This window comes from Amblyomma mixtum, chromosome 1 (assembly GCF_055824585.1).
Source record: "Amblyomma mixtum isolate Tamu chromosome 1, ASM5582458v1, whole genome shotgun sequence".
Classification (NCBI taxonomy): domain Eukaryota; kingdom Metazoa; phylum Arthropoda; class Arachnida; order Ixodida; family Ixodidae; genus Amblyomma; species Amblyomma mixtum.
Genome location: NC_143012.1, coordinates 302,855,401 through 302,883,295, shown reverse-complemented (window position 1 = coordinate 302,883,295; position 27,895 = coordinate 302,855,401). Strand labels below are relative to the sequence as shown.

Here is a 27,895-nt window from a genome sequence, read left to right as displayed (position 1 = left end):
GTAAACTACCCATCGCACACTGTCCCTCTCGTGATGCGCTCTAAATGATCAAAATTAAAAACTTTGAGGTCACTGCAGCGACCTACATTGGAGCAATGCGAAAGCAAAGCGTCCACACACTATATCGACGTCCGGGGCTATTCTGACGTCCATGTACTATATCGTTACGCGAGGGTAGGCCGATGAAGACTGAACCCGAAGGATATGGTGATGACATGACTTTAATGGCGGTGACGGCCTGGCGCGAGCGCTCCCACCCGCGCCACTGCACAGTTCGTCGTCTTCCAGTCCGCCACAATATCGACGTCCGTGGCTATTTTGACAACTAGGTGTAATTTTAGCGTGTAATTAATTAACTAATTAAAACTCACGAACCAAATTTTCCCCACAGCAAGACCTCATCACGCACTATCTAGCACAATCAAACTTTCGCACATTCATCTTTACTGGACAACTCAATCGTGCGGTCAAGTTGTGATGGCACGACATAGCCACTTAATGCTTTCGCATTAATAAGTAATTAGACTGTACGATAACAACACAGAGCTGCTTGGACTCGTCCAGCCGTTCGGCCGAAGGAGGGAGGGCGGGAGAAAAAGAGCCTGCATGCAAGGAGGAGAGCACACCTTGGTGCGGCTGGGCGCCGCGCTTCTTTCGGCGCCGGTTCCCGCGCAGGCTGTCCATCCTGCGGAGGATGGCGTCGCGGATGCGCTCCGAGCCGCTGCGCCGCAGCTTGGGTCCCGGCGAGCCCTCGAGATCGCCGGCGGCCGGCAGCCGCTCGTCGCTCGTCGACAGCCGGCTCTCGGGGCTGCTGCGGGGCTCGTCCAGGAACACGCTGTCGTGGGAGCTGTACGCCTCGCCCGGCAGCTGCTGCGGCTGCTGCTGTTGAGGCAGGCCCTGGTGCGACGCCAGGTGCTGCGGCGTGCGCGACGCGCCCCCGCCGCCCGTCGGGGTGACCACCACGGGCAGCGGCGGGGACACGCGCGACCACCGCCGGCTGCTGCGGTGGAACTGCCAGTTGTAGCTCAGCGCGGGGCCTTCCTCCTCGTCGCTGTCGTGGTGCATCTGCGTCCGGCACAGCCAGGGAGCGACAAGGCCCGGGGTCAGCGCGAGGAGACACTCGGACAGCCCGCGGGAAGCAAGGATCGGGCGCAATAGTAACGGGCTAGTAGCTAGCACGGCTCTACGGAAACTCTCCACCGTGGTTTTTTCCGTGGTTTTTAGCGCTCACCAATTCCTTTAAGTAAACTCTCCACGTAGTATGCCTTCCACAGCTCTATCGGCGCATTCAGAACTCCAGAATTATTACGCAGCTCCGACGGAAATGTGTTCAATATGGCTGACTGAATTGAATTCAAAAGAATCGAGCCGGAATGAACTGACTAACTGGCATTGGTTAAACCCAATTCATCTGACTGAATTGATTTGAATTTACCAGGAGGCAGACGAGCACGCCACGGCGTTGGCGGCACACCTGGCACAGGGTCGGTATAATATAATGATTCGTTCCTGAATCAAATGAAATTATGAATTGCAGGGGGGTAGCCACACAGACAGTGGCGAAATCGTTGAGTGTGGGCACCGTCCACCGACAACTCGCTTAAAATAAATGGCCTGACGGAATCACGTCTGGTCGGGATGGTACGTGACGAAAGCAGATGGCGTTGACCAAAAGAAAGGTGATGAAAAGACGTTTCGGCTCCTGCATGGGAGCCTTGCTCATAAGCTGAACACTGTGAGCAGGTCTCTCGTGGGGCAGCCGGAACGTCTTTTCGTCACCTTTCTTTCGATCGGCGCCATCTACCTTCGTCACTAACTCGCTTAGCTTAGCAGCTCCCTCCATACAGATTCAACGAAACATTCTGATACGGATTGGAGCGCCTCTATTCACGGCTTCCGGCTGCAGCGGAGCTCGCCGGCGGTCGGTCGAAGCCCAGAAATAGTGGCGAAACTGACAAGGCATGTTCGACGGTGCCTGGCACTCTGATATGTCCGGGGCCAGTGCGGGTAAGTGTTGACGTTTCGGCTCCCTACATGGAGGCCTTGCTCACAATGAAGTGGGCGATCATCGTGAAGTGATCATCACGGCACGAGAAAAACAGAGTATCAAGGCCAGATCTGGAGTCACTTATACAAATTACACCTCATACGCTGAATCGTAACGACGGCAATCTGAACTCGATATATGCACGCTCTTCGAGCCGAGTATCCAAAACAAGAGAAAAAAAAAACGAGCCACTCTGTTGATCAATTCATTGTGAAGAAAGCCCCGTGCTGGGAGCCGAAACATGAACACTGTTTCTAAATCAGCTGGTCAACGCCAGTGCCTTCTTAAGCATGAAATGCTTTTAGCTCCCGTTGTCGGCAGTGTGGTGACGTCACGCCGAGACCGAAAGCCACCATCGAGGCACTGAATTCCACTCATCCGGGCTCTAAAACGAGAACATCCGGGCACCGTACGAGACTAAACGAGATTTAACGAGACTCTCTAATCCCTCCTACGGGACGGCATACAAGCGCCGGTTGCTCTCCAAACGAGTCACAAAAAATAACTGCTGCCAGTGTCTTCTCAATGTTTATCAAGATATCAGTCGAGCTGTGCATTTGATAATTCACGGAATTATAATTTCCGATTTCTAATAACGCGTGCAAAAAGCACATACATGCCACAATACACTTCGTTGTCATACGTGATCTGTTAGGGGCTTTGAGAGAAGGCCGCTTAGAGAAAGAGGGGAGCTCCAGGGCGAGAAGGGCTTTCGGCTGAAAAACTGCTTTCGCGCGCTCCCCAAGGATGGTGCTTCGGTCCTACACTCACGCATGTAAAAAACCGGCCGCAGGGCCTTCATGCCCTTTCCCCCTCTGGCACGCTCGCGGAGTATTCGAACGCGCTGCATATACATTCTTGTCAGGCCTGCGTCTCGTCGTGTCCGCGTACGCTTCTGCATCGTCCTGGATTTCAATGCCGCCACCGTCACAGCTGCTTAAGCCGAGCAATGGAGCCTGTGTTAGGCCCGTAAACATTTCATGCTTACTCGACTGTCGGTCACGGGAGAGGTGCAATTTTTCTAGCTGCCGAGCAGCGAGTCGTGTCCGACTGATGCACCTGGGGTTAATGGTGACAGCTCCCGAAGCCCCTCTATAAGCTGGATTGGATATTCTCCGTACAATCCCATTTGACTGCGACTAAAATGGATGAGCCTAAGATCAGAACCCAAGGGCAATGGAGGCATTCATCACTTCAGCACAGCGGTAAACGCGTACCTTCAAGAGAGGCTTAACTCCGCAGAGGACAGCTCCATCCAATTATTGTCCCAATTTAAAAAGGATTCTCTGGATCTTTCCAGGTATGTTAACGTTTGCCCAGATCCCACCAGCGGCATGCGGTTGTTATAAGGCGAAAGCCTTTAATGGCTCATACTATCATCCGTTAACAAAGCGTGTCACACGCGTTTAACTCGGGAACTAAAAAAGATAGAAGAAAACGAATGGTTGCTTCAGACAGAGGAGGAAAAAATGAACTAAGTAGCCAAGTTTGACGGCAGTAGAAAAATTAGTTAATTAATTATCGGCAAAAATGTCGAAATTGCGTCGAAATAGCGCGGACGTGGATATAGCCACGGGAACAGTGTGACATCACATCTACCGGAAGTCGTCACGGCATAGTTAAAATTGTCACAGAATGGTCGGAAAAACGCCGGATTTGTCTCAAATTAGATGGAAAAATGTGTAAATAAGCGCAATTAACACTTAAAATCTCGTCACATCCACCGGAAGTCGTCATGGCATAGTGTCCTCGGCTTTCGCCTCTCAGCACTTTAGTTGCCAAAGTGTCCTCGCAATTTTTTTCTTCTGCTTTTTTTTAATCTCCCATTGATGAAAAACTACAAATTAAAAAAAACGGCATCCCCTGTGCTCCCTTGGTTTCAGTGGCTGCTGGCTTCCGTCATGTATGCCATAACGAGCCCCTCTTTTTCCCTTCACTTGTATGCTTAATCGCCAGCAAAAGACGGATTTATGACTGAGAAAATTAAATTTTAGAATTTACCCGCCATTACTCGACTGAAACGCGCTACGACCACACCGAGAAGGACTGACAGCCGCCGTCACTCAGATCCCTGAGGCTATGCTACACCGCCGTTTTGACGTAAACTGCGTGCGTTCACTCAGATCCCTGAGGCTATGCTACACCGCCGTTTTGACGTGAACGGCGGTGTAGCATAGCCTCAGGGATCTGAGTGTATGCACGCAGTTTACTTGCGAAATTGGCCGGTGATGGCGACACCTGTATTTCCAGCCGCCACGGTGGCTCAGTGGTTACGGTGCTCGGATGCTGACACGAAAGATGCGGCTTTGATCCTGGCCGCGGCGCTCGCATTTCGGTGGAGGCGTAATGCTAGAGAGTTCCGAGCAATGTGCGATGTTAGTGGAAGTTAAAGAACTCCAGGTGGCCAAAATTATTCGGAGCCCTCCACTACGACGCCCCTCACAGCCTGAGTCACTTCTGGACGCTAAAACCTAAACCTGTATTTCCTTTCTTAGTCTTCTCTCTTCATTCTCTGTTTTCGGTGAGAGTGCCTCTGTATTTAGAATACCGTAGTCTATCATTACAGGCAAATCTCTATTTGTCCGCGGTTTCCACTCAATGTACGCTTCAGAGGCTCCGGCGCTAGAGCTCCAACGCCAGTAGAGAATGTTTGCGATAAAGTGTCACCTTGATACACGGCGCAGTTTCGTTCTGAGCGGAATTCCAGGCTACTTCCTGCAGTTCGAATACGCGCAGATGGAAAAGTATACTAGCACCGAGGCACGGCGCTCTGGGAAAGAAAGAAGACAAGACGAGGTAGGATGACGTCAGTACGGACCAAGCTGGCGCGAGAAAATAAGCGAGAAACAGGCTTTGCGTCAGCGAACACGCGCACTAATTCCTCCGTGTTCGTACCCTCTCCCCCGGAGTCTCACTCGGGAGGAGGAGGTATCAGTGCGCCGGATTCGGGCAGGAGCGGCTCTGAGTCCTGTGCGTCATCGGTGGCGTGACAAACGTTTCCAAGTGACTGACAAGTGTCCCCATTGTGGTGCTGCGCCAGACCAGTGTGACGAAAAACACTTGCTGTGGATTTGCCCGCCTACAGCTTCCGTGAGACGACGCTTCATAAAGAAGGTAGGCCTGGGATGGGACGTTGCAGGCGACTATCGCAAGTGGACTCATGATAATCGCTTTATCGTGAACTTTTGCCACTCTTTAAGCGAGGCTTATTTACACTCCTTCTTATAACTTTCTTTCCCTTTTACATTATGCCTAATGGCAAACACCTCGAATAAAAAAAAAAGAAAATAAGCGAGCAAGCGGAGCTCAGAACCGCGGGGAAATTATTTCGCCCTTCCTTTTTGGCGCCGGAAGGTTCACAAGGACAAAAAAAAATTATAGAAGGACGATTTTTGAAGACAAAAAAAAATGAAAGCTAAAACAAAAGAGAAACTGCCCTACGAACTTCTTGCCGAAAACTGAACGCGTAAAAAGAGACACCTGCCCCTCACGACGCGACTCAATTAAGCAGGAAGAAGTCATTGTTTTTTCACACGTTATTTCATTAGACACGGCGCAACAGACACGACCTGCTCGTAATTTCGGAGTAATAAAAAAACGAACGAAGACAGAGAAAGAGCCGCCAGCAGTTGAGAATCTCGGAGAACTTCGCCACCAGGTGTGTCCACTTCATTTATCTCGACAGTGGGACAGACATCGAGGCTTTTGCGAACGCCCATATAGAAAAGCGGTCGCTAAAGGGCACGGAGACACACTTCATCTTTCGATTCGCAATTAAGTCGGAGCAAATGGCGAAGAATATTGACGCTGACAGAACCAAGACCAGGCACGTATCCAAAGGAGAGAAGTGAGTTGCCCCCCCCCCCCCCCCCCCCCCCCCTCCAAAAATCAAGCTCTTGGACACCCCTACCCTTCCGGTAGAATAAAATTATATTGGATATTGGGCACCTGCTGAAAGACAAAAATTCCTGTCTACATATGCCTTGCCAAAAGAGTCCATGTCGTCGGACTCTGCGCTAGCTTCCAGAATTACATTTGTAACTAGACGTTGTCAAAGGTTTCGCCTTAAAGTATATAGCACGGCTTGAACAAAACTGACAGGGACTCCTAATTTCCTATATGTGTTAGCAACGCGATAGCATTAGAAGCTGTCGCTGCCTCTGCCGGAGTTGACGTCACTTCCCTCCAGCCAATGGGAATTATTCGCTCAGGTGACGTCACTTTATCCTCCGGAAAAGAATTATCCGGACTGGAGAAGTCTCTTCCCTCCAGCCAATGCAAGAATTTTATGACCGACACCAAATTTTTTTCCCTCCTAATAATGCTTTTAATAGAATCGCATTAATAGGTAGGCATAAAACAAAAGCTGTCTTACCGACTGCTTCACCAGGCCATCGCTCTTCAAACGGGCGCTCTTGTTCAGGGTGTTGAGTCTCCTGCGTTTGGAAAAGCAAAATGGAAAGGTCATTGAGCGTTACAAATCAGCGAAAATTTTGGACATGTGATGTATGTCGTCCCTAATTATTACCATCAAGGAATTTGAGCCACAGACAAGCTTTGGATTCATTTCAAACAAAATCCTGGTTTTGTCCGCCGCGGTGGCTCAGTGGTTATGGCACTCGGCTGCTGACCCGAAAGATGTGGGTTCGATCCCGGCCGCAGCGGTCAATGGAGGCGAAATTGTAGAGGCCCGTGTAATGTGTGATGTCAGTGCACGTTAAAGAGCCCCAGTAGGTCGAAATTTCCGGAGCCCTTCACTACGGCGTCCCTCGCAGTCTGAGTCGCTTTGGGACGTTAAACCCCTATAAGCAAAACCAGAATCTTGGTTTTCATTAGGCGCAACCTGAAGTCAAAGTGCGCGATCGCTGTGAGCAAGTATATATGCCTTCTAGCTCTCACTGCAGACGTCCTCCTTCGAATCCTCCATCAAAAGTTGCCTCGAAGCTGGCTTCAAGATCTGCGCCTAAGCCTGAGTGAAAACTCCATCAGGAATTCGCGTTAAATTAGCAAAAAAAATCCTCGTCCAAAATCCGTTCGTCTGCGCAGACTGGCTTGAAGCTGCCGTTATGCAACGCAACTTCTCTACCAATTATTTCGGACACTTGAACCACGAAAACGACGAAACAAGGCGGCAACCAGCCATTGGAAACCAGCCCTTGGCAACAAGCTGTTGGAATAAGCACTGAGTTAACTGCCAGTATGAGGACCACACGCTCACAGGCGACATTCAGGCAGCCATTCACGAAAACACTCGTCGTTCCATTAGTTCACTGATGCAGCACCTATAGTTAGTGGCGTGACCAACGGCAATTTTTTTTGGCCCCATGCGGGTACGTCTCGTCCCCCAGTCGCGCGCAAAGCTCTGTTCTCTTAGGAGTGTATCACTTCACCTCATCATACGGCATTTCATCCCATCGGCTCGTTAGAATAATGGCAGTCATGCATTCAAAGAGACTATGGCATTTCGGTTCGCACGCCACGACGTCAATAAACACGGGAAGCTAGAATAAACGCGCAGCACGGAATTCGTGAGTGCGTCCAACACATCTTCCTGGCGTTCCCCTCCTATATGGCGGCAAGAGGTTGGATTTAGCAAGATAACACGGCCAAAGTGTGGGGACACTGAATGCCATTCAACAAGGACGAGGAGCTAAAGACTAAGCAGGTCGAATCTGCATTGTCAGTGGGAAACAACGAAGGAAGAAAGACGGAACAAACGATCAAACAAAAAATTCCCCGACAATACTGCCTCAGTTGTTCGACTTCAGAGCGTTAGCTACGGGAGCCTCGAGTGATTACATCGCTGTCCTCAGCAAACGTGGAGAAGACCAAATCCAAACATACGCGGATGTTTCCTTTCCGGAAACATCCCTTGTAAGATACAAGCAGTGCCATCTACCTCATGGATTTTGCACTACTATTGCGATTCACAGCCACCTTCGCTATATTCGGCATATTTCTTCGTTATATCAGTTAATAAATTTTATAAACGTATGCATCCCAAGACGAAGATTCGTTTGACACCATCCGTAACCCCCTGCGACAAACGGTTCGGCCGCAATGACCGTACTAAGGTCCTCGTAATGCACAATTTGTGGGCCGAAAGGTCGTCGTTGCGAATCCCGCACATAAATTAGGCTTCATCTCAACTAGTAATTTTACCCTCAGGAACAATGCAAAATCATCTGATGCCACCTCGAACATTCTGCGTCAAACGGGTGTTCCCCGAATTTTATGCAAATGGTGGTCCCGGGGGGTCCCATCCACTTCGATGGCCGCTATTCTGGCACATATCGTATAACGGATAGAAAGTATAGGTATCAATTGAGGCGTTACGCACCCACTATTGCTAGGTGATTTAGTGTGGTCACGCGGTTACTATTTTGGTCAATCTGACCTTAACTTCCGGCAGACGCGTCCTTGATAAGCGTAAGCAATGAGAGCTATAATGCTCTTAAAACAAGCGAAGAGGGAACTCGACACACGAACCTCATTTCTGCGCCACTTGTGCACACATTCCGCCGTTCAGTATGACGCGAACGAAGCGGTGCACAGGCGGCGTGTTGTATATCATTTCCATTCCTGCAAGTAATATCACCCCCATCCCCCGCGGCGACGACAGGGCGCTAATTTAGGTCGGCAAACACGGGGACACCGCGGAACACGAAAGAGGGCCACTGAAAATGGACCGAAGGGACTCAGCTTTGGATAGACTGGCACACTATATTTGGATTGGGTGAAGGGCACGCTGAAAAGCTCGACACGTTCCAAACAAGCTGCTGAACACGGGTTTTCTATCTGCTTTCCTGTTCGTCTCGCACGCGCTTTTTTTTTTTTCTTAATTCATCAGCTAAGTGCACTGGCTGATTGCACATTGGCAGTGAATGCTATGGTCGCCAGAAATAGCGCGACAAACGTCGGCCACGCGGCACATCCATTTACGGCGCAAATAGAAAACCGTGACGACGACTTTCGCCATGCGAGGGGCAATGCATGCAACGGCGGTCGAAATGTACTGCGCACGCCTGCGCGGAGAGCTTGCCTGAGGCACACCAGCGACGGAGGCAAACCTCCGCATTACTAATAGGCCGCACCGAACTCCGTATAGGGGGACCGATTGCCTTTACCAGAGAGGCCTAATTAATCTCAAAAACGGTGCGAATAATAATGAGGGGCCACATCGCAACGCCCGCGTGCATCGCGCTCCGTTAGAACGACGGTTATAACACCTCGAAATAATAATAATAAAAAAGTTAGAGATCACTGCGACAACCCGCACTGGGAGAATGCGAAAGCATTGACGCCTCCTCGGCACACTTCGCCTCTCTTTGCCTCTATTTATCGTGTTATTTTTGTTTGTTAATTAAATTAACTATTTAATTAGCGTTGTTATGTTTTGCTTTAATTAAAGGTCGGTTTATTTACGCTGATTACACCTTCTTTTATATCAATCAACCATTTTGGTTTTTCAAATTTGGCGCCGTGTTCACTTTCCCGTCCACTTACTATATCCCCGTCCAGCCTATTCAAACACCCGATGGTTTTTGCAGATAATTAATTAATCCATTCTTCTATGTCAATGAAACTTTTTTTCGATTAATGATCACCCATCAACTACATTTCATTACATTTCAAACTTTATTTTCACTTTTTGGCCTATTTTTCCACTATTTTACCGTTCACGACGGTTTTCCCGCCCGACGACCACGCTATTTCAACGTTTTTTCAACATTTTCGGTTCTAATTAATTAACTACTCATCTTATCGGCACATTTTTTTTTTTTTTTTGCGCACCATCCACACATTATCCTCTTTCGATTACAACCACTCGTCTGATGCTATCGCTTCCGAGGACGTCACAACTGCTGCGGACACGTTTTGCGGATACGTCTTACGGACACGACCCCGCCTACATAGCCTAGAAATGCTTTCGCATTAATGAAAAAAAAAAAAACAGCAGTATGAAATACACAGGCCCCGATTTCAGAGTCCCTCTTGCAGACTTGCCTTTTCCAACTTGTTTTATTGCTTTTTCACACCTATTATTCGCACCTGAATCATAACGAGAAAAGAATAAGAAAAAAGAAACACTTCGGAAATGCGGCCGACCACCCAATATTGCCGTTGCCCACTTTCTCTGACATCCATCATGTCGTAAAAGACATAGCGAAGAATATCGTTCACGTCGCGAAAAAATCGATGTGCAGCAGCATCCTGCGCACATCACCGCACGAAGGCGACTGAAATAACGAAAACAAAAAAGAAATAACGCGGAAGGAAGGAAAATGCACGGCGGAAGTGAGGGTAAATGGCGAAAAATTCGGAGGACCGATCTAGAGTGTCCGGGTAACGTCGCGTTAGGGCTCGCTGCCTAAACCGGCGAAGTATGCGGCCTGGCTGAACAAAATGACCGCAAAAGAACACCCTCCTATACCTACCGCGCGCGTGTGAAGAAGAAGAAAAAAAAAGGAGAAACACAGAACACAAAGAGAATCATCGGCGCGCGCGTGCCCGCAGCAGTTCCCCCATCCTTCATAATTTGCCCGGAGCGGCACTGTAGCGGCACACCAGAAACACGGTCCCGGGGAAGGCGAGTGCCATTAAAAGCACGGAGCTCTCTCCGAGACGTATACATTCGCGCGTTCGGATTGGCGCGAAAACAAAAGAAACGGTTCCGGAGAACGCGCGAACCAGGACTGCCCTGCACGGCGCGGCGACACAAGAGCGTTCGAGCGAATGGGCGCTCGATCTGTTTCTAGCGTGCGCCGAAGCGGCCGTGTCCTTGCTCGTCCAGGGATCGACTATGCGTGTTTCGGCGAGCAGCTCTACATAGCCTCGAAGCAACGAAACCACTCACGACGCCATCAGGCGCAGCCACGGCTTCGTGCCGGCGAAACAACACAGATGAAATGAGAGGCAAAAGCAAACAAAACGACGTTCGAAGTTTCGAGGCTAAAGCTACGCAGCGTTTTAGAGAGTTTTAGCTTGGCGGCGACGTCACGGAGGCATACAGGGCCACCCGGTGCTACGCATGCACAGTGAGTGGGTGGGTGCACGTTCCCGCCCGGCCACTGTAGATGGGCGGCGAGGCGCCCGGCCTGTTCGGCATAGGTCTACGCTAGTACGCCGGCGCAGCTAAGCTAAAGGTCTCTAAGTTCTCGCCTGATCACGTATGTTGTCGAGACTGCTCGCGTACATTATTCAAGCCGGTGCCTCGGTTATCGAATCTTCCGGTAAGCGGTGCACTGGCCGGTGCACCGTTACCGGCAAAAACCACGAACCCCCGTTAGACCGCGATCGCTTAACGCTATCATAACTCGGTGTTAAGCAAAGTCACTCGACGTGTTAAGGTGCAAGACCAGTGCCAGCTTTCGAACCACTGCTCGGATTTTTTGGCGAGACTCCCGCGCGATCGTCTCGGCGCAAGAAATATGTACGCCCGCCGTCCAAGGAGATTCGACAAAGTGCGGGCGGGAAATAATGGCTCCGCTCTGCTGAATGCGTCCGCGGCGATGGCTCTGGCCGGAAGCCAGCGGTTGTGAGCCGCGCGCGTGATGGATGGCCGGGCGGATGTCTTTTACAAAGTCGGCGAACAGCCCCGCTCGTACGGCGTCTCGGAAGTGGCTCTAAGCTCTCTCTCTCTCTCTCTTTCTGAAGGCTTCCCGCCGTTTATTCTTCGCCTCTGATTTTGTACCGTTACCCTCGTCTTTTTCATCGCGCATGAATTGGTCATAGGCTGTTCCGATCGCCTTCTGATGAGCCTCTGACGTTGGCTTCCAGGGACTACAGCTGCTGAAATTCAGACTACAGTTGAGCCTCGTTAAAACCAAATTGAAGGAACCCCGCGATTATTTCGTTAAACCCGTAGCTTCGTTATAGCCCGTATTGATAGAGCGTCCAAGAGGAATCGTCAATCCTTCGTTATATCCAGTACTTTGTTACAAACCGTTTCGTTATAAGGAACCTCGACTGTATTACGAACTGAACTTTAGTTTAACACACTGCACTACATTAATCTATAGTACGTGCCCCATAACGACGACATCTGTTAAACCATGGAGCTGCGACGGCTGACGAAATACGCCGTCTAACGGACTCTTATCCTTCTCTACACATAAGTGCGTCTGACCCTGAAGGCAGAGGATTAAAGGGTTAACTGCAAGAAATCCTAGCCGCCCTTATTTTCATTTCATCACGTATAGGTGTGCCATGCCTTCACATCCAATATACGTGGTGTGTTGTTTGTGGAGCGCGAGCTGTATAAAAAAGGCATTCCAATATTTTCGCCGCGGTGGGAGAAGGATTTAGCGCCTCGCGTCGGCTGATCTAGGCGCGATAATCGCCTATACGTGCTTGTCCGACAGTGACAGAGTGGCCTACAGAGGGTCTTGGGCAACTGCCGGAAGCTAATGCGTACTACGCGGCTAATGACAAATGTGTTCCAGGTAACATGATTCGTCTTTCTCGCTTCGCGTGTATTAATATGTGGCACCGTTCGCAAGCGCAATGTCACACATCAGCATGAATGACACATTATCAGAGCGAAACAAAACTGCGCTAAGACGACGAGACAAAAGAAAGGCATGAATACACACACACAAAGCGCTTTGTGTGTGCGTATTCGTGCCTTTTTTTTGTCCCGTCGTCTTCGCGCAGTTTTGTTTCGCTCTAACCATGAACCGACTAGCCCAACATCATGTCTTACTCCGCCACATTATCAAAAGGCGAGAGGACAGGAATAAAATTTAAAAAAAAACAAACAAGCGAACGCATGCAATGAAAACGTGAACAACTTTTTTCGTTTCTTTCCTTTTCAAGGTTACATGAACGCTTTAACAACGTAACATCCTTTTTCTGTCCAACCTGAAGCAATTGATAGAGAATTAAGGAAAAAGTAAATCTAAAAGAAAGTCCGGCGAGCGTAGTGAGGAATTTCAAAAAAATCCCCAGGGACACCCTAATTACCTTGTGTAATTAGAAGCTGTTGATTCATCATCAAAAACATTACATCAAAGACATATTAACAGCCTTAGAAGCTGTTGATGTATTTACCGGAAGTGACGTCACTTCCGGTCTGGTAACGTCACTTCCCTCCAGCCAATAGAAGTTACCCGCTCTCGTGACGTCACTTTTCTCCAGCCAATGAACGATTTTTTTGCTCGATGACATTCTTTTCGGGATGAGGTTTTTAACGCAATCGCATTAAAAAAAGGCTAGTAAGTAAAAGTGGATTGCTGTCCTTAAGGCTGACACAATCTTACAGTCAAGGATACTTGAAATCTTTTGCCGGAGAGGCCATTACGATAAGCGCTGAACGTGAGAAGAGCAGGCTTCCTTTCTCGGCAATTAGTGGCGCTACAAATTACCACCGAAAGAGCGTCTCTCCCTTCAAGCTAGAGAGGACGGCAAAAAGGAAAGAAAAAGAAAGCATGCACCCAACAACTCTCATGCAGTGCAAAACTCTTCAGAACAGACAGCGAGCGACCTTCCTTATGTGTTAGCACACTCGTGGTTTTGTTCCTTTCACTTCATTTCTTCATTTTTTTTTATGTGTGCTCTCGAAGAGAACAGCTCACATAAGCTATAGAAGAAAGGGCTTAGCAAAATGCTTCGTGGGGAGCTTCGCCGACATGAGATCCCTTTTTATGGTCCGCCAAGCAAGCCATACAGTATAATGTGGAAAAAAAAAACGAGGGGGGGGGGGGGGATTACAGCAGCACCTTGAACTCATTAGTTGACGTACCCAGTTGGAACTTTGACGTGTCAGGGACCACTCCTACTACCCTTCGTGCCTTCGGAGGCCTTCCCATTTCTTAGCGGGTCCTTCTAAAACTGAGTAGCTCGTTTTGGGCGCGGTTGATATAACAGGTAGAAGCCGTAGGACGGGCATGGCACAAAGCTGTGCAAACACGCTCTGTTTCCTAACTCGCGGAGCCTGCGAGATCAAGTTGCTGGTAGCTGCGACTCTAAAAAAAAATTACGAGGAACTTTAGCGGCTAAAGTGCTGAAAGGCGAAAGCCTGAGTGCTGCATTCTGCTACACGATTGTTCACTTCACATTTTGTTGGTGCATTAATTAACTGCCAATTAATGACGCTTAAGCTTCGCCTTTAGGAGTGGAACGCGACAGCGTGTTGTAGCGCTGCCACGGAGTCCACTGAACGCCACCACCCGTTCGGCGCGATGCCTTGCCCTTTGAACGCAATGCTTTTTAAGGAAAGTAAATGGCGCAGTAATTATCTGTCGTCTCGGTGGACACCTGAGCCGCACTGTACAGGAAGGGACGAAGTGGAGTGAAAGAAGAAAGAACGCCGTAATGAAGAAAATGAAAATTGTATTTGAGGAAAGGAAATTACGCATTAACTGTCTCGCATATATCAGTAGCACTAGTCGAAAATTGTATTTGACGAAAGAAAGTTGCGCAGTAACTGTCTCACATATTTCGGTGGACACCCGTCAAAATTCGCGCGTGGTGACATCACGACAATTTGGACCAATCTGAAACGCGGACAAATACGCCTTGCTCGTCAGTAAATTGTTTTTTGAGGAAAGGAAATGTATCTGTCTCGCATATCTCGGTGCACACCTGAACCTCGCCGTAACAGGAAGGGAGCAAGATGGGAGTGAACGAAGACACCGTATTCACTAGACGCACCTTTGTTCATTCCAAACCATCGAGCTGGCATAGCCGAGTGGTAGTGTGCTCGACTCGCACTCCGGAGACCGGGGTTCGATTCCCAAGCTCGGCCAATTTCTTACTCGGTTTTATTTACTTATCTGGCCTGACTAGAAAGGTTAATTGGACAAATTGGTTAAGTAAGCAATTAACTAAACTTAAACTTACTTGGAGCATCACTATACGATCCCTTTAATTGGGGCCGCCGCGGTGGCTCAGTGGCTATGGTGCTCGGCTACTGACCCGAAAGACGTGGGTTCGATCCCGGCCGCGGCGGCTGGAATTTCTTTGGAGGAGAAATTCTAGAGGCCCGTGTACTGTGCGATGTCAGTGCACGTTAAAGAACCCCAGGTGGTCGAAATTTCCGGAGCCCTCCACTACGGCGTCTCTCATAGCCTTAGTCGCTTTGAGACGTTAAACCCCATAAACCAACCCTTTAATTGGTTGCATGGTTAGTAGCCAAAGGCCAATTGGCCCCGTTTGAAATTCGCGCACTGTGACGTTACGACCGTTTCGACCAACTGAAAAGCGTGACATTTCTTGTCGACAGCTCCTGCTTACAACGATGAGGCATTAAAGGCTTCCGCCTTAATAAGGGGGCAAGAATATGGATGGCCTGTCGGGTAAATTGGTCTCCCGTGATGTGGCATGGAACGTAAAAGTCTTCCTGCGTTTTTTTACGCTTCACATCACATAAGACAGGAGCCACAAGCTGGTACAGATTGGCCGCTTAATCCTCCTTTCCGGCTTTAACGTATCTGCCCTTTACAATACCACGTAGTAAAGTGGCCTCAGAGAGCCAAAGGGGAAAACCCGCCGCGGTGGTTCAGTTGAAAGGCGCTCGTCTACGGAGCCGGAGTACCAGGGTTCGAACCCGACCCCGGAGGCCGCGTTTCGATGGAGGCGGAACGCAAGGCGACCGTGTGCTGTGCGATGTCAGTGCACGTTAGAGATCCCCAAGCGGTCGAAATTATTCCGGAGACATCCACTACGGCACCTCTTTCTCTCTGCTCTTTCACTCCCACCTTCCTTCCATTACGGCGTTGCTCAGGTGTCCATCGAGGTATGTGAGACAGATACTGCGCCATTTCCTTTCCTCAAAAACCAACTATTATTATTATTAAAACCTGTCGGCTTCATTTGTGGATGAGTAAGCAAGCGAAAATCACGTCAACTCTAACCAAAGATATCTGTCAGCGAGCAACCCTTACAAAAATTTTTTAGACAGTCTATAGCCTATAGACTGTCTATAGACTTCTGTTTATAAAGTCTGCAGGCTCTCTATAGACAAATTCTAAACAGCCTATAGGCAATACGAATGCCATAGACAGTCTGTAGACAATCTATCGATTTATGGCCGTACACATTTAGTAGACATTTGTCTGTAGACAGACTATACACTATGAATAGACGAAAAGAAATATCTATAGGAAGGCAAGAGAGTCAATAAGAAGTCTATATACTGTCTATACACCACTTTTATAAGGGAAGAATGGCAGTCACAAAGCGAACAGCCATAAAATACCCATTGTAGCTTAAACCTTAAACGCTGGCGTACTGAGGCAGTAATAATTAGTTGGGAGACGATACATAAAACGAAATTCCCAGAACAGGAGGTACACAAATGATATTACCATGACAACAACAGGGAAAAACTATAAACATCATAACTCGCAATTTTCACTTTTATTCTTGCCTCGGACGTAACATAACGGAGCAGTGGAGACAAGAAAAGCGCGAGGCTTTGCTCCTATTTTATTCTTCAATTTCCTGCTGGCTGAATCGCACTCAAAGGTTCCATGGACTCATTAGCTAAACTCGCACGTCGCAGATAAAGCGGTAAAACAAAACCCACTCCACAGGAAGCGCCCCCTGGAGAGTAAACGTAGGCAGACAGAGGAAGAACTACGGTACGAGGATATCTGCACATCGCAGCGTTTCGAAACGGCGATGCCGAGATCAGCATCTCCGCATGCAAATTAGGAACGGGAAAAAAATAAGTCCAGCGAAGAACCGATGTATCACCGATGTTGGCAGCTAGTTTTCGCATAAAAAGGCAATTAAATGTGATACGTACAGCGAAGCATTCCGACCTACGGATGTAATAGCACTATATATTCTTGCTTCGGATAAAACGACGGCACACAGCGCCTTGCTCGCACCAGAGCCGTGTATAGCTTGCCTACACCCGTTCGAGCATGGTGGCTCTCTGCAGTGCGGGTGGAATAGACGGCAAGCATTGAAAGATAGATAGACACAGAGAGGAGAGATAGGCAGAGATGTTAAAAGGCAATAAAGCCCCTGGTTGTGTTCCCTTATAAAAATGGTCTATAGACAGTCTAGGCAAGCAACAGAGTCTTAGAGACTCTGTAGATATTTCTTTTTCTCTATTCATGGTCTATAGACTGTATATAGAAAAAAGTCTACTAAAAGTGTATGGCCGTAAATCTACAGATTGCCAATAGACTGTCTATAGGTTTTGTATTGCCTATAGACTGTTCTCTGGGGTTTGTCTTAGAGTCCATAGACACTATAGACAGAAGTCTATAGACAGTCTATAGACTCTCTAAAAAATTTTAGTAAAGGTGCACTGACATACCATTCGATAATGACATTTCATGGCCCGCTTTTTGGAATACAATGAAAAATTACAGGCCTACCTTTTTTTGAACATCGCTCATTACGACATTATAAGACACGCAACACCAGTGCGTACTGCGCAAAAAAAAAAAAAACAAAAAAAAACAGTGTGCTTTATACACGTCCGCAGCACAACCGGTAAGCCATTACATATTTTACTGGACAAAGTATAGGTCCTAATTAGCATGTCCGACAACTGCGTGTTTTAAAAAGAGTCCGCATTGGCTCTCGCCTCATTAAATACGCTATACACAGGCGCGCCGTTGATGCCGCTACTTGAAAGAAAATACGTCTCACCTGAACAGCGACTGCAGCTCATCGGGATCGAGACTCGGGTGGTCTCGTAGGACAGTCGTTATCTCCACGGGAAAGTTGTTGTCTGAAAATGGACAGCAATGATGAGGACATTAACGCCGATACCGAAGGGCACATCGACGCAAACGCTCCCGGTCATTAAAAGACCAGCAGTTCAAATTACTCTAACTGAAAAATAAATGGCGATCGAGTACCATCAACCAAAATCAAGAAGTGAGCAAGTCTTGCAACGACGACTTTGCGTGTCTGACTGACCTTTCGATATACCGTAGGCTGATTGGTTAATTAACCTTTCGCAGCAACTACTTTGCACTTCACGCAAGAGACCTCATGCAGCAAAGCGGCCTACGGGATTAAAGAGCTTTATTGAGAACGGTAGCTCGGATGGTAATCGAAGTTCTAAATCGGCGACCATGCTCGAGCATGCCAGTTGTAATCGCCCAAACGTTAGGCCAAACTTGGCTGCTCGGTGGCCTTCCGGGAAAATTTAGATGAGCGGCGGTGTTGGAGCGATACATACCGAAAACAAAAAAGGTCAGGGTTATAACTAACGTCGCGCTTAGCGCAGCAGTCCACGATAAGCGTATCCACAGTATTGAGCAGCGTAGCCTGCGATCGATCTCAGACGGGACTGGGCTCCATACGTTTGGCTGAAACACAATTACCGCGCCGCACCCCGCCACGACAACGACCAGATACAAGAACCCGACGAGCAATTCTGTGTCTATAGTAGGGAGCAGAGTTTTGCGCTTTAACAACGCAAGATATTCCCAGCGCGTGGTAAACGTCTAAGCATTACAATACGCAGCCCGATAACTGAATAGCTTCATGAGCATAGGTACTTGGTTTTTGCATAACAAGTATTCGAGAGAAAGCATTTAGCGCGGACTAAAGACGCCACATTGCAATCAAGTGGGAAAGATTAGGTAGGAAGAGAAATGCTTAGAAGGCTCAGGGTTCGGGCTAGTGGGTAGTCAACATGAGGTAATTTGGCTCGTCACTGACGTGGTCACAAGTGCGCGCCTAAGTTCAGGGAGTGTTCAGTGTTAGGAAAAAATAGCGATCAAAACACGAGGAAGATAATTGAAGCTGCGGCGATGGAAAAAGAAGGATCGGAAAATTGTGTCAGCGATCCTTTGATGTCATTATCAAGAAAAGACTTGGCTTTCTTAGATTCAACGCAGCGGGCGATATATTGTGAAACGGGCTCACTGATTGGTGGTTTTATTGTGCTTTTTGTTCTCATTCCTTGGCACATGATGACCTTGACAAGATAATCGTTGTTGGTCGTCTATACCTGTACCATGCGTGATCTTTATAAGGCTGTCAGCGCCAAATAAATATCGTTCAGTGGAAGTTTAGCGCTCGTGTTGTGTCCCTTGAATATTGCGCGCTATGGATCATCAAGAAAAGGGCAACAAGACTGATAAGGGCCGTGCGTTTCGTATGTATGCGGATGCTCATGTACCTGCAGTCAAGCCCTGTAAGGAACAGATAACACTTCCTTAAATGGACTTAGAGATTGCTTTCAGCTTTAACCAGTATGTTTATCAAACTCTGCACACACACGCGACATGATCATCAGTGGGCATTTCATTTAATAGCGAGAGTGGAGATTCTTCGCTCTCTGCGGAAGAACGAGCCAAACTAACTTCCCTCTTTAAATGTGAACGCTAGAGATAGGAAAATGAGGAGCAGACGATACTTTCTCAGGAGACAGAAACGTCAGAGGAAGTAAAAGGATGTTTGCCCGGTCGACGGAAGAAAAATACGGCAGCGCTTTATCACATTATCTTCATAACATACACGGAGGGAGCGAAGACAAAACAATAGAACAGGTGCGATAGTTAATTTTTAAACTGTACCACGATTTTCTGTACCACGATGGAGCAATAGAGAAAGTGGCAGTACTCTCCAAAACTGAGAAGTTAGACTTTCAGTACAACATAAATCTTATTTAAGGCGTGTGGTTGAGCGATTATTTCCAGGCGCCTTTTTATCGTCCGTCACCTTCATTGGCGCGCCTCAGAGACACGGATCGATCGTTGTGGGAATCTATAGATGGGCACCCTGTGTACACAGAATATTACGTCCTCTTCCGAGCATGGCGGGCTCCACCATCATTACTACTGCGTCACCAGTAGCTGGTGCGCTGTTTACCAACTAACGCTTGAATGTATCAGAAGTTCACAACTTCAGCGTCCGTGAAGTGTCACCTCCAAGCAGTGTGAAACGACGGTTGCGTGGCCTCCATAATGCAGCACATCGAATCTCCTAATCCTTCTCTCTTACAAGGATTAGTGCCATCCACTCTCGTGAATATTACCGACCGACTCACTTATTATGGGATTAAAGTCAAGTTAGCCACGCTTGCAGACGTCGCTACGAAGGACGCATCGGCTAAACGATCTTTAGAATTTAGTCCTTCGGCATGTGGCAGTATCTTATCCCCCGGTGAATACAAGGCCTTGTCTTCTAAAGCGTGGCATGTGCAGGTAGAAGCAATATGAAAGGGAACACGGCACCAGTGGCCGCCGCACTTCGCGAAGCGCTGACACCAGCGGCCGAATCAACGGAAGAGTTCGCTTTGGAACGCGTGTCGTCACCGCTGGCGGTGACGTCACTTCAGGGAGGCGGGAACACGGATTTTGTTTACGTCACGAGACATGTCAATCAAGTGAAAGAGAACGCGTTCGGTCGCTGTGTGCGGAACTCTGAAAGTGGCGTTCGCTTCAGCGCGAGGAGAGACATGCCGGTACCTCCCGCCGCCCCGCTGTTGTTCGCGGTGCTCAGCGAATGTGATCGGCGGCCCCGGCGGTCGCGCGTGCATGACGAAGCTACTTGTACGCCAGCTATGCGAAGAGCTCAAACCCCACCTTGGACCAACGAGGAAAAGTGCGCTCACAACAGAGCGCAAAGTACTCTGCGCCCTACGGTTCTTCGCTACCGGGGGCTTCCAGGCGGCAGTCGGCAGCGAGGCAACTATACTGCTCCCGCAGTCGTCTGTGAGCCGGACGATTTTGGCCGTCGCTCAGGCAATCGTGCGTGTCGGCACGGAGAAAAACTGGGTGTCGTTTCCTTCGACTCCCGAGGAGAAGTCCCGCGCCAAGGCAGAGTTTTTGGAGCGTGGTCTCTTCCCCGGTGTCGTCGGGTGCGTCGAGCTCACACGAAGGCTTCACCATGTAGGTATGTTCCTCCATGAACTCAACGAGCACTTCACGCTGGCGCATCGAGACGTGCGGGCCCAGGCGACCTTTGTGCGTTGACATGACGACTAGTGAAAATGTCAAGCTGACAAGTGCTGACACGTGAAAAGTCTCCCGCGCAAGTTCAAAATGCCTATCGTCCCTCTCGCGAACACAAAATAAAACAACACAATTGAGAGCGCCCTCTCGGGAACGCAAAAGAAATCAAACCAATCAAGAAGCATTGAAACCGTCCCAAAATAAAATCTATGCTTATTTTATAGGCTCTGAGTAATAAATTTGCAGTATTGTAGCCAAACGCATTCATTTAGAGGTTAAAAACGCAAGGAAGTTAGCATATGACCCCTTAAAAATACAAGCAACCGAGATGGGACCGCCCGACAAAGCCGATTGGCTGTTGCCTGCCCCGTTGTCCTCCCGCAGTGTTCCTCCCACCGTTCTCCCGCCAATGTCAACGTCAAAATGACGTCACGGCAAAGCGAACGCGTTCCAAAGCGAACTCTTTCGTGGATTCGGCCCCAGAGCCGGCGGGAAACGGCGGCAAATGCGCATGGCCGGTTTCTCTTTCCGCGCATGCGCCTGGTGCCGCCCATTTTCGTCGGCTGCGGAGGCCACGCACTCCCGTGTTCCCTTTCATATTGCTTCTACCTGTATGTACATTAGGTACGCAGAACTCTGGTTCTTTCTGTACTTCGCTCTTTGCGGCAACCGAAGAGAACTTATTCTGGACTCGTAGACAACATTCATAACACTGGCTCCGATTGGTAACAGAATAGCACAATGAGTCGTCATTCGAGCGACATGACAGAAGCCCAATGAGTTTTCTGATGGAGAAAAATTAGAAGCTTTGCCTCATTTTGCGAGGAACTGCCATGTTTTCATATACGTGACAAGATTAACATCAAGCGACACCAAAATTTCCACGCTCTCTATCGAGTCGTTCGTTTTAAAACTTTTTCCATTTGTTGTGACGAAAAGAGTAAGGATGAAAAAAAAAAAAGAAAGAATGCCGACCTACCATGCAAATACTTGTATGCGATTTGGTGTACAGGAGAGTTTTCGCCCGTTTTCGGCATTACTAAGGAGAATGAAAATAAAGGTAATCACTAGCGGATGGCAGAACGTAGAACAATCGGCCCGGTAGGGTCATTTTCTGACCAGAATACACCATATTCGTTCAACAATCAAGAGCTGAACCAGCACAGTTTTTCGCGCTCTACGGAGGGGAATGCTGAAGCTATAACGAATGGCCAGTGGCTCAACTGGCAGTCGGGAAGAAATGTTTGCTGAACCCAGTTCCAACCCAATCCTTCAGTTACTTATTTTTTCTTCCTCCCTTATTATTATTATTATTATTATTATTATTATTATTATTATTATTATGAGCAGCTAGTCCGCGCCGTCGAGCTTACATCAGGGCTCGGAAAGTCCCTCGATGCCAGACCTGTACTCGCCTTTTGTGTGAGCCCTATAGTGGCCTGGCGATACTTTCTGCAGGCTATGTAATATGTCCAACACAGGTCTAAGCTCATTTAAATAAAAATAAAGATCTCCTAGATCCCCAAAGCCACAAACTGCATATACGTCTACTAACTATAGTAGGAGAGCCTTGAAAAACTAGTATAATGTGAACAATAGCCTCATCAGTGTACAGAGTCTTCTGCGGGCGACAGGAGGGAAAGAATTGCACCACTGTTTCGCCTTCATATCTGCAAATTTTTTTCTTCACAGCGAGGTGTTTCGATGCTACCCAGTCGTACCGTATGGCAACTGCGAAGTTGAAAAAAAAAACATAAAACTAGATTTCCTTCACACAACCTGCCACTATCCCGACTGGCCGCTCTATAATCGGATGAACGGAAAAACCAGCGTTACGCACGCTTCGTCCAGCCCAAGTATATGCCCTGTTCGGCTTCGGCGTCACGCTTCCACCCCGAGGCCCGTTAATTACGCCTAAAACACAGCCTCCGCCGGAACTAGGAAAACAGAGAACACAGAACAGGCAAAACATTTTCCACTTAAGCTAATTCACCTCAAATGGCCGAGCCGAGCAAAGCAAGCCAGACAGCGCGGCGGCAAGCGCCCAGAGGCAACTAGCATATATAGGAGTAACACTAGAGGCAACAGGCTAAAAGCACCGCCTAGGCACAGCCGGCCATTATTGGCGTTCTTTTCTTCTTATTTTTTTCAGTCGCGAGGCGCATGCGGATTCACCGCAGTTATAGGGAACGCCTCGTGTCCGCGTATATGCATCAGCACACATAGTCGCGATACGCGTCGCGATTTGCGTCAGCTTCTCACCTTCCTGCCGTCGCCGAGTTCTCCTCTCCGTTCCCTCAACTTCAGAGAACGTGCGCTGCACCTTGGCCGGCGTAAAACGTACAGCGTTACATACACTCCACTCCAACAGCGGAAGCGATGAGAGCAAAGCGACAGCTCGCACAAGCGCGGGGGAACAGAACGATTGTGGAAGCCGTCCTACCGCGCTCATGACTTCCGCTCCACTGCGAGAGGCTCGACAGACAGTGTACACAAAACACTGTCAGCAAACCGATCGCCAAACACACAAGAGCGTTCACACCAGAGCTCCCCGATCGTATCAGTTCAGTAGTGAAGCCGGCCGTGTACGAAAAAGCCAGCACTGTGATTGGTCAGACGCTAGAAGGTTAGCTGCCTCTCTCGCCACTCGCTGGCAAACCGAATTGCTCAACACTCCTGAAAAGTTCGGCGAGGCACAGATCGATTAGTGTACAGTCCACTGGCGCCGCTATGCCACCGCTCTAATCTCCAGAAACTGCCTACGCAACATGCCGAGGTTTCAGCGAAGTTTTCCAAACGAGAGGATCGAAGAACGGTATAATCTTAAGGACTCGAGTCATTTGCGAACGTCCGGCGCTCTCGAGCTATATAGCCAGCGACGATCGCCGAACCATAACCAGCGTGTCGACCAGTCCCGAGCCTTTCGTACACGCTCTAACGACGCAGGGGGCCTCTCCTAGTGGCCAACACCAGCTTCATAGCTGCCGCCGAAACGCTGCGCACTATTAACGAGACAGAGCGAAGCCCGAGTGTCTCCCTCCTGCAGCTGCGCCTGTCCTAAACGGAGCCCCTCTTGCTCCATTCACAAAACTGTCAAGAGCCTCTCGCGCCGGCAGCGTTCAACGCCGCCGCCTCGCTCAAGGGCAGGCAGCGAGGGGTGAGAAGAGGACGGGGGTCGCGCGGCGACGACGGGCGCAGCGTGCCACTACTCACCTTCGTACATCTGCACGTACTGCGGGAATCCGGCCTGCCGCAGCCATTCGCAAGCGTGGACGGCTTCGACTTCTGCAACGAGACAGAAAGGGAAAGAGAGAAAAAAAAGTGAGATATCGAGATTACATCAACACGCGCGGTTCGAGTGCGGCAAACGCTTTACACCGGGTAATTAACGCCCTCGCGGCGTTCGAGGCATTCCTTTCGCGCGAAGGTCCCAAGGCGGCAGCCGCTAAGTGCGCGCCTAACCGCCGTGTGCTTAGCGCCAAGTCGATTTTTTTTTTTTGTCCTTTTTGATATACTTTTCTGGCTCTTCTCGGTTTCCACGGGAGAACGGCTCGATAGCTTTCGCCGCGGGATTCAGCTGTGGTATACAAGGGACAAGGCGCTGCGAGTTATCAAGGAAACAAACAAAAAAAAAGCTACAGTGGTTGCAGATCGTACCACGCGAAGGAATCTGGCGGGTCATATCTCGCACTGTGGCTGCAGGAAAGAACGACACTGCACGCCTGCGATAACAGGAGAAAACCGCTGCCGCGGCACGGCGGTGTTCGTGCCAAAGTGAACACATGGGACGCGTACAGTCTTTGTCAAAAGTAACCACGCTGCATGGTTTGCTTCTAGCTTGTATAGTAGAGCCCTTGTGACTTTCCTTAAGATCAGTAGGTGTTGGAAGGTAAGAAGACCGCCAGTCCTTACCTTTAACGACCATTTCAGCTTCAGGGAAGCTGTAAGGGCTCCACTGTACGAGCTAGAAGCAAACCTTGCAGCCTGGTTACTTTTGACAAAGACGGTACGTGCTCCGAAACGCTCTTCTGTGAACTGATCATCGACATCACCTCATCCACTGTTAACAAATAACCCGACGGGACGAGTTGTTCTCGTACTCTTGGCTTCGACCCTAAAGCAACTTACACGAGTCGGAGACGCATCTACACCAACTAATTTCCGACGGACCAGGCACAGAACTGTATTTTGTCGCATGTCTCCAGGACTTAATAAGAGAAACGCAGTAGCTCTGATAACAGCTCCGAAGGTTTGAACAATGGTAAACTTAGCATAAACGCGCATCTGCGCGATGACGACAAAAACCCTTACGCTGCATTCAAAATTGCCGAGTGAACAAAAGCAGGCAGAATAAAACCGCCAAACGAAGTGACGCTTAAGATTGCAACGCCCGGAGGGCTGGGTGGTTTAGTACACTGAAGCCGCATTAAATGAAGCAATCTTCAGACGCGCAGTTTGCCGTGCTTGCGCAAGCACTGGCACAGCCTTATTTCATTTTATTCCTCGCGTATACTTGAGCACGTAATATTATTCGCAGTTGCGAATGCACACTGTTGCAAAAGCCTGCTGAACAGCGTTTCGGAGCCAGCAGGAATACATCGTGCCCGGAAAACGAAGAAGAACGAACGTTAACTACACACCACACTGCGCAAACCACAGCGCTCGTTACAAGCACCGCTGCTCTCGGGACTGCGTTCTGCCGAGAAGGATATGCGTCAGAAAAACAGCGAAATAATTCAGTGCGTGACAGGTTTGCTCATTAGCGAAACCAAGCCGGGCAAGATGGCGCAAGAAAGTCGATCGTGGGCCGCGTATGCTTTGTTCGTCAAGGAAACAACCAGAAAGTAGAAACTCAAAGCAGAAGGGGAAAAAAAAGGGAAAAGTCACGTGCTTCTGTATGTATGTCTCACGACGGCTCCGCAGTTACGATCAACTATTCCGGAATATTATACAAGCGAATGACTACACACTTATGGTTAAATATAAGCACTTCATGCCGTCGCGGTGTTATGGCGCTCGGCTGCTGACGCGAAAGACGCGGGTTCGATCCCGGCCGCGGCGGTCGCATTTCGATGGAGGCGAAATGCTAGAGGCCCACGTACTGTACGATGTCAGTGCACGTTAAAGAACCCCAGATGGTGGAAATTTCCGGAGCCCCCTTTTTTTTTTCCCTGGCAGATATGTAAAAAGTAGTTTCACTCATATTTGCTATAATTTTGCGGCCCGCTTTTCAACGACCTGCCATCTAAACGGGAGCGCAGCAAGACCCGCCTGCTCAGACATGCCGATTGCGTAACTGACAGTTCCGGAAAAGAAAGAAAAACACGGAAAACGCCCGTCCACCGCGTTCCCCTGCTTTGAAGAACGCGAAAGCCGCTTGTTTCGAAATCGGCCTTCGCCGACTTACGTTCCCCACTCCGTTATTTCGGGACCTTCGGAGGCCACCGGTTCCCGAATATACATACATATGCGTCGAAGCCAGTCGGCGTGTTCTTAGTTTCAGACGCCGCGCAGGCCATGCCTGCTACATGTCCCACCAACCTCCATCAGGAGACGGCAAAAGCCGCGCTTGTGCCAGCAAGGTGGTGGGAGTAGGAAAGGGCGAGGGCGGCAAAGCACGACTCGTATATACACTGGCTCTCTTATATTCGTCATCCGATGACGGGCGAACAATGCGCAGAGACCGCGTTTGTCCCGCTTCCCTGGAACAATAAGCGCTATTGTGATACGCGGCCTCCATCTTCGGGTTCCCACAATGGATGGACTCCTCCGCCCTAACAACGGCGAGCGGCCGTTTCCTCTTTGGGACGACAAACTACACAACAACGTACAGCCCCCCCCCCCCCCCCTTCCCCCCCCTCATTTTGGCAAGTACCAATGTACAGGACGACGCCGCCTGCGTACGCGAAAACTCACGCGAAGGAGACGGCGGCAAGCGACGAGCGGCGCTATGGCGCGAAGCGATTTGCCGTGTCGCTTGCCTCGTCGCTCGGATCTGCACCCACACAAAATTTCTCTCGTCGCCCGGAAGTCCCACTGCGATCAGCCAATGGACGATGCCGGTTTGTCACATAGGGATCCTGCCCCGAGATCTGTCTTCGCCTTAACAAGCGTGTCGTCTTCGTCATCGCCGCCGTAGAGAAAATATTTACTCTGCTGTAGCTGCGAGGCAGACCCGGAACGTTTAAATGATGAGAACAGTCTGCTTATCGGTTACGGAGGGCTAACAACATGTAGAGCGCGCTACGGGCCGGTGCATGTACTGAAGGGAGAGATGCTTGTCGAACCGCGGGTACCGGCGCTCGATCCACCGTGCCGATGCGCTACAGCTGCCTACACGTGCAGAATCATTCGCGGCGCATATTCACCCTCGCATACTGCACTTTGCTCACTCACAAGCAGATTGCGGTGACAGTTCACGGGAGTGTTTTTACGGAACGCAGCCGGAGAGCGCAGGAACCGAACGATCCCCGAGATGTCTTCGTCTGTACGGATCCAGACGTTCTCAAATCAGCGCACACACTTTTTTTTTTTTTGCGTTGCACATACTCAGGATGCGGCGCGCAAAGAACTGCTGGAGCGGGACGAAACTTGATCGGATCAGAGAGTACGCGTTCAGCTAATAAACAGCAAACTCGTATACATCACGAACCATCAAGCCTGCTTATTCGGTTTTCGTCTTCTCTTTCCTGCGTCTATTACATGCCGATACCGACACCGGCGGGGACGGATAACATCCACTATCTCTGCTCCTTGCGTGTCCTGTCGCAACACGCTCCGCAAAAGTCAGCACGCGGAAGTCAGGCGGACCCGATGAAGTCTTCATTCCATTCGCAAATTCTATTCGGCCTTGAGCAACCTATCCATCTTCAAAGCTAATGCAGGTCCCATTATGATAAGGGATGTTAAAGGGCCCGGGCAGTCGCCTAAATTCCCGAAGGAGATAACTGCGGGGGAAAAAAAATAATAGCGC

The 27,895-nt window shown here is 49.3% G+C and overlaps 1 protein-coding gene across 7 annotated transcripts in view; it reads right to left on the bottom strand.

The window, feature by feature from the left end:
• The window catches only part of cv-c (RhoGTPase activating protein), a 436,691-nt gene that overhangs the window by 33,898 nt on the left and 374,898 nt on the right, over window positions 1-27,895 (bottom strand). For all 7 annotated transcript variants that reach the window (XM_089566644.1, XM_089566648.1, XM_089566645.1 and 4 more), the window contains 4 exons: window positions 24,136-24,207; window positions 17,660-17,741; window positions 6,423-6,483; window positions 627-1,065 (listed from right to left, as the gene is read on the bottom strand). In XM_089566644.1, the coding sequence (XP_089422770.1) occupies window positions 627-1,065; window positions 6,423-6,483; window positions 17,660-17,741; window positions 24,136-24,207 (654 nt within the window). The remainder of the gene's footprint in view (window positions 1-626; window positions 1,066-6,422; window positions 6,484-17,659; window positions 17,742-24,135; window positions 24,208-27,895) is intronic.